Source organism: Maylandia zebra, linkage group LG4 (genome assembly GCF_041146795.1).
Source record: "Maylandia zebra isolate NMK-2024a linkage group LG4, Mzebra_GT3a, whole genome shotgun sequence".
NCBI lineage: Eukaryota > Metazoa > Chordata > Actinopteri > Cichliformes > Cichlidae > Maylandia > Maylandia zebra.
Genome location: NC_135170.1, coordinates 29,398,394 through 29,414,035, shown reverse-complemented (window position 1 = coordinate 29,414,035; position 15,642 = coordinate 29,398,394). Strand labels below are relative to the sequence as shown.

The 15,642-nt window shown below is 39.6% G+C and overlaps 2 protein-coding genes across 2 annotated transcripts; one reads left to right on the top strand and one right to left on the bottom strand.

The window, feature by feature from the left end:
• Positions 1 to 388: 388 nt before the first annotated feature.
• Positions 389 to 6,375, bottom strand: p3h4 (prolyl 3-hydroxylase family member 4 (inactive)). Its single transcript, XM_004552308.3, has 7 exons — positions 5,810 to 6,375; positions 4,846 to 4,995; positions 4,567 to 4,738; positions 4,356 to 4,484; positions 4,120 to 4,265; positions 3,532 to 3,615; positions 389 to 1,293 (listed from the first exon to the last, which is right to left on the bottom strand). Exons 1-7 carry the CDS (start codon positions 6,254 to 6,256, stop codon positions 1,144 to 1,146), a joined length of 1,278 nt encoding a protein of 425 aa, XP_004552365.1. The 5' UTR covers positions 6,257 to 6,375; the 3' UTR covers positions 389 to 1,143.
• Positions 6,376 to 8,146: 1,771 nt separating this feature from the next.
• LOC101486214 (FKBP prolyl isomerase 10) lies at positions 8,147 to 14,392 on the top strand. Its single transcript, XM_004552310.3, has 10 exons — positions 8,147 to 8,505; positions 9,031 to 9,176; positions 9,263 to 9,452; positions 9,547 to 9,692; positions 11,050 to 11,239; positions 11,351 to 11,496; positions 12,729 to 12,918; positions 13,131 to 13,273; positions 13,361 to 13,524; positions 13,645 to 14,392. Exons 1-10 carry the CDS (start codon positions 8,306 to 8,308, stop codon positions 13,828 to 13,830), a joined length of 1,701 nt encoding a protein of 566 aa, XP_004552367.1. The 5' UTR covers positions 8,147 to 8,305; the 3' UTR covers positions 13,831 to 14,392.
• Positions 14,393 to 15,642: the final 1,250 nt, after the last annotated feature.

Sequence of the window (15,642 nt, the reverse complement as noted above, 5' to 3'; positions counted from 1 at the left end):
GCCACAGATCTTCAATGAGATTTTTTTTCATTTGCTTTTGTGGTTTGGGTCCTTGCTAAATAAGATTAACTGCCTTTTTATAGGGTAAATCCCATGTTATAATATAAACTGGATGCTTACATTTTTTCAAGAGACCAGGTCGACCTCTACATTGTCTTTTTTTTTTTTTTTTTTTTAAATCAAGCGTCAAATACATTTGCAATATAAAAACATTATTTTTAAACCTTAAATTTAATTTATCAAACATCTTCACCATATTAATCAAACTTGGTTCCACAATAAATTGATTAGAGTAGTAATGTAATCAAAATAGTTTTTACAATGCAAGTATATTTGAGCTTATTAAAGTAGTTATTTTTAAAAAATGTATGATTCCAATCAAAAAGAACACATTAAATTATTTTAATTAAAAGCATCTTATTACCAATATCTTATTGGTGGATGACAAATAACAACATAAAAGCCCCATGTCAGCATTGTTATATCACACCTCACAGCTTTCATTAAATAACAGTAAATAAAAACTGTAGAAAAGTCATTGGCAAATATCAGCATTGAGACCAATGATTGATTAGTCTTTCATACTGATCATCATGATGGGTAATTGTGTCCATTTAATAACCAACTAAGTTAAAATTAAAACAGAGCCCCCCGGTAAGATAAACCATGACAAGAAGCATGGGTTGAGTTAATGTAACTTGGATGAAATTTGATATCCTGCAGTAAGAGGGCCCTAAACACACAGGGTGCTTCTCACTCTGGGAGATTAGGGGGAGAGAAAAAGCTCACATAACAAAGTGAAAAAATCCAAATATATTCATGATTTTTCCCTGATAACAAAAGTAGCTTTCTATTTTGTTACCGTGCATATTTAAGATTTGTTCTCACCTCACAAACGTCATTTACTCATGGCTGTGCATGCACTAACAAGGCTGTGAATTTTAATCTTGTCAAAAAAACAGAAAAAAAGAAATCCCCACAATCAATCACCAGGGGGGCTCTGTGTTTTTGGTTTTTTTGCATAATACTGATAGGAATCTAGATGTTTGTCTGTAGATGGTTCATCATTTTTTGGGCATGTTTTCATGGGAGGTGGGACAGAGTTGGATGTGAAAATGTTCTGCTCGAAGATAAAGACAGATGTCAGTCTATGACTTCTCCAGTGTCCCACTTAGTTTTGGGTTCCTGCCACCAATCAGCCAGGAGGGACTCCTCATAATCCCCCATACCCTCAAACTCAGTGTCAGGATGGTTTGAGCGAGAGGTGGTCATTTCTTCTGGACTTACAACTTCCTAAAATGTAAAAGAGAAAAACAAAACAAATTAACAGAAAACTCTTTAATGAGGCTACATTCACACTGTTGCGTTTGAAAACGCATTGTTTTCTCTCCGTTTTGGCCTCCCGTCCACACTTTCCCCGAAGGAAAACGCTCTCGAAAACGAATACATTTGAAGACGGTGCTTTAGCGTCACAGTGCGGACAGCGAAAACGGAGACTTTCGAAAACGATGACGCATTTTAGTCATGTGATACAGTCATGTGACCAATTAAACTAAGGTAGCGGAGTTGTTTTGTTTGCTCTCAATTTTGACAGCCCTATTAAAGATTAATATCAGTTTGTACATGCTTCAGATAGCTTTTCTTCAAATTCTTTAATTCTCACTCGCTTTTGCAAAAAACTTGGTGCTTTTCCTCGACATTTTGCTGCAACGTTTCAATGAGCTGGAAAGTAAATAAACGGCAGACAGAAATGAGGCAGGCTGAATCTTCTTGTGTTTCACGCATGTGCAGTAATGGAACTTAAGCGTTTTCGGCCCTTTCAATGTGGATGCACAACTCTGTGAAAACGACTGAAAACACTAGTGTGGACGCGGAGTGTTTTCAGATGAAAAGGCCATTTTCAAATCTATCTGGGCTAGTGTGGACGTAGCCTTACTTACAGTACTATTCAGAGATTCACTGACACATTCTTCTTCTTATGTCTGTAAATCTGTCAACTTTTGCACCCTGTAATTCAGCCTGAACTTTCACAGTCCTCCTTTCCCCTTCTCAGGTCCAGGCAGTGTGAAGCTGGGAGGAGCCGGCCTGAGTTAAATGGATGTGGCACAGTCTCAGTGGCCAACACCTCCAAGCCACATACCACACACTGCTGCCGGAAGACAACCCCCTCCACCCCTTCTTCCGCAGCCTTCACCCCTGTTTCTCCCTTTCATCCTCTGATTTATTTTCCTTTGTGTTCTCTACATTTAGTTTGTTGGTTAATTCCCCCAAAGTAAAGGTCTACACTCCTAAAGAAGATATGAAGTTTGCATTTTGAAAAACAATAACAGTAAACCCCAGCTGGATCCTCCAAGTCAAAGACTTATTTTTATCCTCTGTAGTCCTGCAGAGAGTTTGGATTTTATCTGCTGAGGTTTTCAGGCATCTGCGTCTGATACCTCAGCCACTGTTCCAGCACAAAGGGGACCGGTGGAATTTTGTTTTTGTTGTTAAAAGAAAAAAAAAACATCTCAGAGATAATTATCTCTGCAAGCTTAGTCAGATATGATCATCGTAGCTGTATACCAGTAGCTGGATTATAACAAAGGATTTCTTTGTAGTTTAGATGAACATTTATAGTTACTGTTTTTGTAAGAAAATGTCAAATTGGTATAGAAGTCAGACTGTAAGCGTTCAGTGTTTTCCTAATGGACATTTAAAACAATACATATTTAGAGTCTCAAACTGGACTATCCCTAACTTGTAAATTAAGTGCATTGCCACTGTAGCAGCATATAAAAAGATTGGCATAGCCACTGTGACGTCACCCATTGGTTTGTAAAGTGTGGTTTTGAAGCGTCGCACTGATGTTTGGGCTTCTAGCCATCTTGGCTTCTTGAAACCAAAAGTCATGAGAGAGTGTTGGATCTGACCGGCAAACTGAAGTTACTGAGGAAATAAATAAATCTTTTCCCAGTCTTTGCCTAAAATAGGTTTTAAAGGCTTTCCCCCTCTATAAGCTATATTACTATGTATGAACAACATTTGGTAGCGTATATTCATCCAAGTCTTTACAATTCTAATGTAGAGGAATGTGCTGAAACTATTGTGAACCTCCACTGTGTGTGTGCTTGATTGAGACATTTCCTGTTGGAGCTGTTGATTGACTTGGTCCTTGTTCGGCATTTTCAGTGAGAATTATTTTTGCACCATGTCTCTCTCTTATAATATTTCAGACTGCAGTCTATCTATCAAAATGATCATCATTTTGTATTAGATAAGGTTTGAAACCAGCAATAAGTAACATAAACTCATTGGCAAAAGATTTTGTTATAGCTTGTCCTCTGCTAAATTGGTGCCACAGTTCGGTTTGTTTAATGCTGCTAATTAAATGCCATATTGTATAAAGATTAGTCCTTCAGATAATTTTTTTTTCTTTCTTTAAAGGAATTAATGTAATTTCCGTTGACGCTTAAGCTCAAGCCCTCATGCTGTCTAAAAACAGTGCGCCATTAGTCAACATCAGCCTTTGAGCCAAGTGTAGAAACATACCTCATCGTCTGTTTGCAGGTAGCTCAGAGCAAACTCCAGCATTTCTTTCTGTTTGGTCGTCTGGTTAAAGTACCTCAGTGCCTCCTGGAAAAGTTAAAGGGACATCAGCTTTTGTGTAAGCTCAAGCAACCAGTGGGAACAAACAAACAGTTTTACAACACAGAGCTGAATGACAAATTTGGCTAGCTGGTTTTTTGTTTACTGGCTTTTTTCCTCTAAGTTTAGAAGCCTTCATGTGTTTACAGCAGCACTACATGTATTTAAAACCAGGATGCAAAGAACTTTACAGGCTAGACCAGCTTCAGATGGGTCTAGCCCATAAACTGCACTGCAGCTGCTGCCAATTTTACACCCTGCAGAAAAGACAGGAAAACATATCTGCCGTACACAACTATACAAGTTTCTAATTACCACCCTGAAATTGTGTTAATGTTCACGCCGTGACCGCTTCATGCTACCATTTTCCTGCTTTGCAATATGCACCGCCTGCTGCTTCCAAACAATCCAGTCTGCATGAGCTGCAGCTAAACCGCTCAAGTCCTGGAAGAGCCGATGAATGAAGACTGGTACAGTTTTTGTTTTACTCACAGGCCGAGGTTCAAAATCATTATCGTTGAGGCCCCACTGCTCCCGGTAGAAGCGATAATACGCCACATTTTGTTGCATCACCTGGTCTTTGGGGTCGAACAGCATGTAACTTGCTGCACACGGAGCAGCGTTCTTTACATCATTTACTGGAAACAAAGTAATACATGTTTTAAAAAACCCATTATATTACACAGATCTCTGCAAAACAAAGCCAAAGTCTTGGTAATAGTTCTTACATTTATAATAAGAAAACTGGAGGTAGTGATACATAGTAGCTACAAACTTCTCCACAAAGAAGCCTCCAACGCTGGGTGTCAGGTTCTCCTCGCATTTAAATTTACATTTCAGAGCATTTATATAGAGATCTGATGGAAGCAAGAAGGAGAAAATGTTATTTTGCCTCAAATAATCTGAATTTAGACTGCTCCTGAATGACTCTCCTCTTACCCGCCATGCTGGGATAGAAATCTTTGAACTCCACAATCTCATATGAGCTGTCACAGCCAGCTAAACAGAGGTTGTATACTTCAAAGTACTGTGTGATGGCCTGCTCCATGTTTCTAGCACTGTTGCTGAAGTCTCCGTTGTTGTAGAGCGTCACACTTTTCAAGAAAACACTCTGTGTAGTAAAGAGATTCATTTTAAAAAAAAAAACAAAAAAAAAACCATAGAACTCAAACATCAGACCTCTCATTGGTGCAATACGACAGTGCTTAGGGTACAAACTTCATATGGCTGCTCCTCGTGATCAATGAGATATTCCTCCACGTCAAACAGTGTCTTGTAGTAGTTCATGTTCTTTGTTAAGAGGACATCATCTGGGTTCTTCTTCAGGAAAGTGTGAGTTGCAGCCACTGCCTTCTCCAGGTTGTTAAGCTGAGGGAGAATGTAACACATGGCACTGGAGTTACAGGAAGATACTTTTTTTTTTACTTTTAAGGTAAACGTTTTTAAAAGAGGACATGTCAGAGCACATCATTTCTTGAGAAGTCAGTAAACAGCTGATAGATGCAGTGGTTGGAAACTAAGTGATAATATCAGATATCACACACCAGAGTCAGGTAAAAGATCTGGACAGATGTTCGTGGAAGTGGGTCGGTATACCCTGTTAGTTTGAAGTATAATAAAAGGTATCATTTTGGGGGAGGGTTAATCAACAATAAATAAATATGCAGAATAATCTCTGAGTGAAAGAGGGGGGCACAGCAGATATTCTGCTTTTAGGATTCAGAGTTAAAGGGTTTCTGATGATGTACGTTCAATTAATTTCCCCCACAGCATGGATGTTGTTAGTGTGGAGGCAATTTAATGACCAAGCATACTTTTTACGCGAAAGATCTTGCCGACTAAGTACCCCCACCCCCCCATCACTCTGACAGAAGAATAGGGGGATTGTTTTTAGGGGAACACTGGAAGAGACGTGGCACATGCTCAACTGCTGCTTGGCCAGCAGGAGGGCGCACAGCAAAGTAGTGGCGAAATTACACTCCACAGCTAACCCACTAGAAATTTCCTCTCGGTAAGTAAAACGAGCCAGCCTGTCTAGAGAAGCCAACTGCAGACGCTTTTGTTGAATGAATGCTCCCGTTACGCGTAAGATATTCTTGTGATATGCCGTGCTTAAGTACTGCACCAACTTTGCATTACACTCCCAGAGTCCCAGTGAACTCACTTCCACACTTAGTCTCACCTGGAAGTATGCATACTGTATGTAACGATAAGGTATCCTTTTCTCGAAAGTTTCCAATAAATCTCTCCGTGGATATGTGAGCTTAAACACTGGAAAATCTGCCTTGCACTTTTTAAGGCAAGCAGCTCTCAGCAGGATGTGGCGCATGACGCGGAGGCTGGTATCCTCGAACAGGGTGTCGTTGTCCCGGCTGACGGAGCTGCAGTTGCTGCAGCAGAAAGCCTCGCTGTCCCGGAGGAGCCGGTGGAGCCGCAGGCTCAGCTCCAGGAACTTGATAGTTTCTGCCCAGTTTTGCGCTCCGTATTGCTCCATCGCGTAGTTGTACGCGGATTCCAGCGGCATGATGTCCTTCTGAGGGAAACTTTTAAAGCTGTACTTCTCATACTGAGCGTCCACCGGCGCAAAAATAACGAAGAAGAAGGCCAGGAACAAGCTTCTCGTGAGCATCTTTACCTTCACAGGCTCCCTCAGCCGTCTGTCAGTGCTTTGAATGGCTCAGGAGACCTCCTTCTTTACTTTAACAGGGATCGTTCATGTCTGTGATACCTGTAAAAAACACGGGACGAAAACGCGAACATCTAGTCAAGATTTTCAGAATAAAAGCTTTAATGAGCGTTCATCAAAATAAATAAATAAATATTGATCTCTTGTCTTCTGCTCATTCTGTACAGTATTTACTTCTAAAAGATGGCATCGGTCATACATATTCGTTTAAGATAAATAATATAGAACACAGTACGTGTGTGCATATTATTTTTATAGTTAGTCTCATTTTTAAAAAAATTAAACAATTTAAACAACATGACAATTAATGTTTTTGTGCGTAAAAGCTACTGGAAGGCTGCATTTTTAGAATGTCTGGATTAACCTGCTTTTCTTAGTTTAAAAGTGTGGTTGTGAAATTAATATTAATTGTTATAAATATCATTAAGAAACATCCGGTTCGCTACAAGTTGGAGTATTTTTCGTTTATTTAAAATTCCAAAATATAACGGTTTTAAAAAATATAAGGTTTTAAATGCAGCTTGGCAGTCGGTAAAATGCAATCTTGGCAATTACCTTGAAAATAGAGCTCAGTACTTCCGGTATATTTCTTGTTAATTCTGGGGGGCTTGACACAGACGTCACAGAATGAGTTGGGAAGAAAAGGGTCAATGTTTTCCACATAAAACGCAGAAGATGCAAACAAACCAGATGTAATATTACTTTAATCGTTTTTTTTTTTAATTTACATGAATATTTATCAATGTTCATACGAAGTGTCTTATGAGTTGAAGATTCTTGATTTCTGCTGACATTTCGAGCAAATGGACAAGCTGAGACTAGTGAGGTTAAAAATCCATGCGCATAGTTGACACATGACTTGTGGGCATATTTGAACTCCGTGTCTGCAATATTTCAAAATCTTTGCAGTTACCATTAGAAGCCCTTCGGGGTGTCTGGATGAGATGGTTATTAGGATGCAATAACTATTTAAACCGTAGAAGACTCCTTGCATGAGCCTGCCTCCCTGAAATGTGCCACCAGATGATACGGGATTACAAATTCAGGCTCGTTTCATTTGTGAGCTGAAATCATAGAGCCGGGCCTTTTGGGACAGGCATTACACGTTTGCAAGATTCCATTAGAAAGGGGGTGGGGGCCCCGGGGCCACTCCCCCTCCTGCTCCTCTCTGGAGTACAGGACCAGAAAGATACGACAAGCAAGCCTGAAGGAGATGGGATAAGGCCGGAAGTGTGTTTAGTTTTCCATCCACATTAAAAAATATAAAGTATTATTAATGAGAAATAAATTATGTATGTGTCTCAGATCGTGCGCTGTGCTGCATTCAGGGTTGGAACACACGGTGCCACTTAACAGCCAGACCGCATATCTGGAAGTTTCTACACTTGGCAAACAATCTTATTTTTTCAGTTTTCACACACTTTCATAATGTTCTACCGTTCACATTATACATCTGTAATGTTAATGACAAATAGGGTGACCTAGGGTCCCACTTTAAGCGGAAGTGTCCCTTTTCCTGGCTAACACTTATCTCTCAAAGCAGATGTGGTTATTTATCCATACTTCCCTATTGATACCCGAAGATGATAACCAGACATGAGTGTAAGAAGTATATAGGAAGGCTGCATTCAGATAAAATCAAGTATATTTGTACTTTACATGCTAAATATTTCAAATCTGTATAGTTTATGTACAATAATATTATTATTATCATAATTATTATTATTTATGTCACACAAAGTAAGTTAGACTTACAGGGGGAAAAAAGTTGAAATAAGCATTATCAACTTTTATATTGAATATTAAAGTGTCTTTTTTTTTCTCTGTTTGGAGGACTATTATTTTGAAATCCCTTACCGGAAGTCATCTATGTCATTTAAACGAGCTTCACGGCCAGACCAGCGTCAACTTTTTGCTGCTGTATCGGTTCCACATCTTGAACCACATCACCGGCGGGCAGACGGGCTCTCACTCTACTGAGCAGCTTTTCAAATGGATTTATTGGCATGTTTTCAGCTTTTACTTCTGTCGCACTTATTGACTGTGAACTGTAGCCCCGGTCCGTTACTCGACGTTGTCGTGGATCGTTATGACATTCCGAAAGTTTGTCCTCGAGAAGTGGAAATAGAAGATTTTGTTCGTTATCATTTCAACGGTACCTTCTTTGAAGACGGGAAAAAGTTTGACTCCAGGTGAAGTTACAGCGAAATGTCAGTTAGTTTAGCTTCAGAATGAGCTAACTAGCGCTAATTGTTAGTATAGAAAAGGACTACAGTTCCCACGAACTGCTTGTAACGTTAGCTTTCAATGAAATTATGGTTACTGTGTGATTAAAAATGGTTCACTGTGCAGTAAGGGCAATGCTTACACAGTAAAAAAGTTATTACAGTAAGCACAGAAGTAAAGAAAGCTAACACGCATTTTATTTGTTCTTTTAATGGATTTTTCTTCACATATGTTTACTGCAGCAGTGATGACTGCAAACGTGTCAGTAGCATCTCAGCTTCAGCAGAGGTGAAGCTGAGAAAATCACAGCAATTATTTGCCGTGATTTAGTATCTACACGGGTTAGTTTCGGGCAGTTAGTAGATGGCATACCTCCCTTGCATTCCATTCCCTTGAAAAATAAAATAAAATTAATTAATTAAAAAAATCACAACCCATTTTTATTTTGTTCACGCTGTTTTTCACTCTCATCTCCATCACCGCCTCTGCAGCTATGATCGAGGCAAAGCTTTCATCAGCCAGGTCGGCCTGGGCAGACTCATCGCAGGGATGGACCGGGGTCTGCTGGGCATGTGTGTCAACGAGCGCAGGAGGGTCACAGTCCCTCCACATCTGGCCTATGGAAGCATAGGAACAGGTGCAGAGGAGCACAGCAGTGACGGCACTTTACTGGTGGCATTATGTGGGCTGACTTGTGACACTCTGATCTCTATCTCTGTTCAGGTGGTATAATCCCTCCTGATGCTGTGCTGGTTTACGATGTCCTTCTGCTGGATATCTGGAACGAAAAGGACAAGGTTGAGATCCGCACTCTCGACAAACCTGCGAGCTGCAGGCGAACAACTGCAGCATCAGATTTTGTCCGTTACCACTACAACGGCACTCTGCTCTCTGGTGAACTCTTTGACTCCAGGTGAGAGGGCAAAAGTTTCATTAGAAGCTGAAAAGCATCTCTTTGTTTGTTTCTTTGATTATCAGGAACTTTGAACTGTCAACTCTTTATTTAGTTACTCGAGGAATGCCACCTATGACACCTACCTGGGCCAGGGTGACCTCATTAAAGGCATGGACGAGGGTCTTCTGGGCATGTGTATTGGGGAAAGACGCCTCATTATCGTCCCACCCTTCCTGGCATACGGAGAGAATGGCTACGGTAATAACTACTATTAAGATGTCTTTGGCTAGTGTGGCATTTCTTTTAATTCACCTGTTGACAACCTCAAAATGTAACCTCTTATTAATAATCATAGTGACCTGTTTCGTTTCTTTTAAAGGGTTAAGTTTAAAACTTCATATGTTTTCTGCATGTTTATCTGCATATCACATTCAAATATCAGTATTTTTATATATATTTCTGATTTTGCGTGTAGGATTTGGTGTGCTAACGTTCAGAGAAATTGTCAGAGGACATTTATGAGTGTCTTTATGATGACTGATTGATTGATGATTGTTTACTAGTATATTCACAAGCTGTACAGCTTTTCCTCCTGTTAGAGACTTCCCCTATGGCTATTCATACTACACCAGTAATTATGTAATAGATAAACAATGAACTTACAGGAAAAGTAACTGTTTTTTCACCATCTACTAAATTTCTGGGTTGTTTGTTTTGTTTTGTTTTTTTACAATGGGTTCATTGTTCACATTTTCTAAAAAAAAAAAACATGCTTTTGTTAGAAAATGTGAACAATGCAACTAAGCAACTCATTTTGCACATTTATTTCTTACAATTTAAAGCCCAACGAGTAGTGCTGACAGAAAAACTGAGATGTGCTGTTGAGATTGCACTTCTTATATTAAGATGTCACGGGAAATAAATGTTTAGTTAAACTTATTTTCAGTGACTGAAAGGCGAGTATCAGTAGTCTGGCCCACTTAAGATCAATATTTTCTATATGTGACCCACGATGTGAAATCAGTTTGACATTCCTGCTCTAGTACAAGGAAAATAAAGCATCAGAAAGATTGAAAGTTGATCCTAAAACTTTGGGCGTACTTTAAAAAATGGAGACCAGGATGTGTGTAGGGACAAAATTTTGTTACAGTAAAATCCATTACTTTGACTTTTACTGGATGGCCTTCCTTGCTGTCTTATTTGGTGTTTGCGCTGGGCAAAGCTTCAATATGGATACTTTCAAATTCAATTGGCTGTCTTGCTGGTAACCAGTGTTGGCCACAGATATGTGTCCTCTCATTTTCGATGTGGAGTGTAAATGCTTGTGGGTTTGGATTTCCTAAGCGCTGAGTGCAGTAACAGAGGCTAAGCTAGCTGCAGGATAGTTATTCAATCTCTTTTACTGTCTTGTACTGTCTAAATTGCACTGTCTTATTTTATATTTATTTTCAAAAATTGTGAGTGAGGATGTTTTAGAGTTGTCTTAATAATCATTTAACAAACCTCAGTTGAATCGGAGTAGATAAAAAAGGATTTAGGTGGTCACTTGTTCAATGAGTTTTAATTTTTTTTTTAATAACTTTCTTTCATGAACATGCTTCTTTCCTCCCAACAGGAACCATGATCCCTCCTCAGGCCACGCTGGTATTCGAGGTGCTGATAGTTGATGTCTTTAACCCCAAGGATGATGTAATCGTGGAGGCAAAGGAAGTGCCTAAAGGCTGCACGCGCACAACAGTGACTGGAGATTACATCCGCTACCACTACAATGGCACATTTCAGGATGGCACACTCTTTGACTCGAGGTACACTTGAGAGTTTTTTTGTTTGTTTGTTTGTTTTTTCATTTTTAGAAAGTAAATAAGCTATCATCCAAATAAGCTTCTTTCAAGCTCTCTCTCACTCTCCTTTGACAGCTATCAGCGAAATAGCACCTACAACACTTACATCGGTATGGGATACGTGATCCAAGGGATGGACAAAGCCCTGCAGGGGCTGTGCATAGGAGAGAAAAGGAGGGTCGTAATTCCTCCTCACTTAGCGTATGGTGAAAAAGGAGTCGGTGAGTTTGATGTCTGCAAATAGGAGGTTTTAAAGTGTTGTCTGAGTGAGCGCATCAGAGGTGGGAAGTAGTGATATACAAATACTTAGTGTACTTAACTAGAATTTTTAGGTATCTGTACTTTAATTATTTTTCAGAAAACTTTTTACTTTTACTCCCAACATTTTCACACAAATATGTGTACTTTCTGCTCCTTACATTTTCAAAGTAGACTCGTTACTTTAGGTTTAAGGAATTTGAGTGGAGTTATTCCATGTCCCTGTGTGCATTCAAACATCAAAGTGATTTGAGCCTAAAAAGTTACATATGTAAGGCAATAGTGTATCTAATGGTATATCAGTCACCAGGGGGTATCGCATACAACAAGATGAGGTAAAACCATGTAATTTATTAATAATCTATAGCATCACAGTCAGGTTAAAGTAGGCCAGTGTTTTTGGCACATCACCGGAACGAGTGTAGATGTTCTGTAGTCATGGTACTTCAGCATCTAGCTAGCTCTACAGAAAAAGGGCAACTGAATACCATCTAGTATAAAGACAGTGTAAAAAGTATACTGTCAGTGTAAGGGATGGAAATCAGCGAAGTTAGCTTGTGAAATGTTGGGTTACAGCTTGTTGAATTCAGTTGTGTAAATCAAACAAAGAGCAGCAGCAGTAGAAGTCAGCTGATCACAGTCTGTACACAAAGAAAATCTGCTGGAGCCCAAAATAGAAATTATTGTAATTCTTTTCCCCACGTTGAACCACTACAATCAATCTTAGCATTCCCACATCTGCTGAATCCCATGTTAATCCTGACTGTGCTCATTTCCCTGTTAAGCTGTGGAGGCAAAGTCATCGTCTACAATGTATGCAACAAAAAAAATAGTGCTTTTCTTCTTAAATGCTCGTGTTCTGCATAACTGATTCAAGCTGAGTACAATTTTTAGAATTACAGTTCAGACTGAAATAAAGTTTGTATTCTCATTTATTAATTGTTTTATTATATTACTATAGCACGAGGTTCAGTTAGTTTTGCACAACAATAGCTCATAGAAACATCCTCAAAAGAGTTACTTTTTACTTGTTTAGTTTGAATACATTTCAGGTCCTGTACTATTTCAATTTACTTGAGTAAAGAAGTTGAATCAGTACTTCAACTTTTATCAAAGTATTTTTAACGCATGCGTCTGTACTTCTATGTGTATAAATGTCATGTTTCTTGTTTTGTTTTTTCATTTTATCTTGTAGGAGACTTCATTCCTGGATCTGCTGTGCTCGTCTTTGACATTCACGTCATTGATTTCCACAACCCAAAAGATCCAGTCAATATCAAAGTTACCCATAAGCCTCAGGAGTGTAACATGAGAAGTGAAGCTGACGATTTGATTCAGTACCGCTACAATTGCTCCTTGATGGACGGCACCCTGCTGTACACCTCGTGAGCGCCCTCTGCTGTTCACTCTGCTACACTGCACCCTCCACCTCATGCATGTAATCATTGCTGGCTCTTTGTCTGACAGATTTCCGTGGGCCTCGAATTCATACCATCTTTGTCTTTATGACAAAAGCATGTATGCTTGCATGGCTCCAGGTTTTTTTTTTTCTTTCCTAAATGTTCTCTGTTAAAAATAGTTATGAATCACTTTGCAGGGACCAGTATGATTCACTTTCTATCACTACTCTGGGAGCAAATAATGTGATCCTGGGTCTGGAGGAAGGTTTAAGAGGCATGTGTGTAGGCGAGAGGAGAGAAGTGGTCATCCCTCCCCACTTTGGCCATGGTGAAAATGAAGGTCAGTCATCAAGAAACTCAGATACAGTATTTATTTATTTTTTGTTCTTTTTCATGTAATTTTCCTCTTCTTTAATGGCATCTCCAGCCGGAGGAGTTCCAAGGAGTGCAGTGCTCTTCTTTGAGTTGGAGTTGGTGGAGCTTCAGAAGGGTGTACCTGAAGGCTACATGTTTGTGTGGGTCGGGGATGGCCCTGATCCCCTCTTTCCTGCTATGGACCTTGATGGAGACAAACAGGTCCCCCTTGAGGAGGTAAAAAGAGAAGCTAAAATGACTTTTTTTCCTTCTAATTTTTTTTTTTTTAAATAAAGGAACATTGCTGCACACAGTAAAAATGTTTTATAACTTAGACACTCCTCCAATATTCTCCAGTTTTCAGTCTTCATCAGGCTCCAGGTTCAAGGAGGCAAAGGTCGTCTTCGGCCGGGGATTGATGCCGACAGCATTATTAAGGACATGTTTGATAATCAAGACCGTAATAAAGATGGCAAGATCGTAGAAGATGAACTGACGGTTACAGAGGATGACGTGTCCAAACAAGCAAGAGATGAGCTATAAAGAGGACATCTACGTGTTTCACTGGTGATTAAGTACAGGCGTGCAATGGCTGAGGTAACGCTGTTGTTTTAGTGTGTTGTGGAACAGCTCTGAATTTTTCAGGACTCATTTCTCATCTACTGGGCCTTTTCACTTCAGACAACTCGCCCTGTAGTTGGAAAAATTGTATTTTCCATACAAAACATCTGTTTACCAAAACTCTGAACCCAAAGCAGCTATATGAGATTCAGCCATCATTAATAACTTTTACACCAGTGTTTTTATAACTGTGATGTGTCAAAAACATGGTCAGTATGTTGTGGCCAGAAGCGCTTTTAAAATGCTGATGGAAGAAAAAAGATCTGTAAGGAAGGCACATGTCATTTACCAAGAATCTGGGCAGGGCCCAACTTCCACAATAGTCCAGCTGTTACAAAAGTCATGTGATTTGCTGTTGATTTAGCAATTTAGATTTACCTTTGGTCCTTCATCTTAATATAAAAATGATTACAAAAAACACTAGTTGTACAGTATTGTTTGTGGCTGTGTACCAATGTACAATAAAATATTTTATAACAAAAAACCTTTGTGTGTTGTCAATGAGCTAAACTCAATTGGTCTGGCCTTGCACAACAGCCCCGGTGTCTCAGGCAAATGCACTGCCCACCTCTGTGTTTGTGTAGTTTTATTTCTGGCATAGCTGAAAATAAATAGGTAATTATTTTGGACAACAGGACAAATCATAAACTGTTATGCCACACCGTCAGCGGACGATTAGACCAACAAAGAAAATACTTTTTGAACATGCACAAGAGAATTGAAGAAGAGTGCAGGGTGGAGTGGCTGGAGATTGAGGTTGACGGTGATTTGTGACAGGAGGGCAGCAGCGAGAGTGTAGTGATGCCTGCCATCATGTACGGCTTGGAGACCCAGATGCCAAGTTATAAAGCAGAGACCTGTTAGAGAGGCAACGTTGAGATCCTCTGGACATATGGAGGAGGAGGATAGTGAATACATTTGACAAATGATGTTGAACACGAGGCTGCCAGGTACAAGGAAAATGGAAATGCCACAGAGGAGGTTCAAAAATGCAGTGAAGGAGGACGTGCAGAGGGTTGGCGTGACAGAGGAAGATGCCAGGGAATAGGGTAAGATAGAGGCAGCTGATCCACTGTGGTGACTCCTGAAGGGAGTGCCCAAAAGCAGCTTCATTTAAGGTTTTAGAAAGAACAGTAACACCACATTTCTGTTATGTGAAAAAAGTTAAAATTACAAATTGCTAAAAAAAAAAATATACAAAAATATTTTTCTAAAAGCAAAGTGTCAAACATCAAATAAAAATTGCAGTTGATTTTTTTAAAAGTCTGTTTTTAGATTAAAAGCAGGGGTGATAGACAGTGTTGAAAATTCTTCAGTGATTTTCAGTAACAATCCAGCTGAAAGTTTCTGGGCCAGCTTGGGCCTTCTCAGCTGATGGTCCCAGAATCTCCAATATCAAGTCAGTTTAATTACGGTCAGTCAGAAAACGTACAACTGCATTTGGGACGTCCAAGCTTTCATCCTTTATCAACACAATGTCATATGAGTCAACCCACTGTAAACCATTATTATGGCAACCAGCTCTTCTTAATACTTACTTTGAGTTAAGGGATGAGAGAGGTGAACAAGAGAGTGTAGGCAGGATGGAGTTGGTGGAGAAAAGTGTCAGGCGTGATTTGTGGCTGGTCATCATCGGAGTGAATGGATTAAACATAGTATTGAGACCTGCTATGATGTTATGTTTGGTAAGAGAAGTTTGGAGATGAAGTTAGAGAGGCAAAGTTGAGATGACGA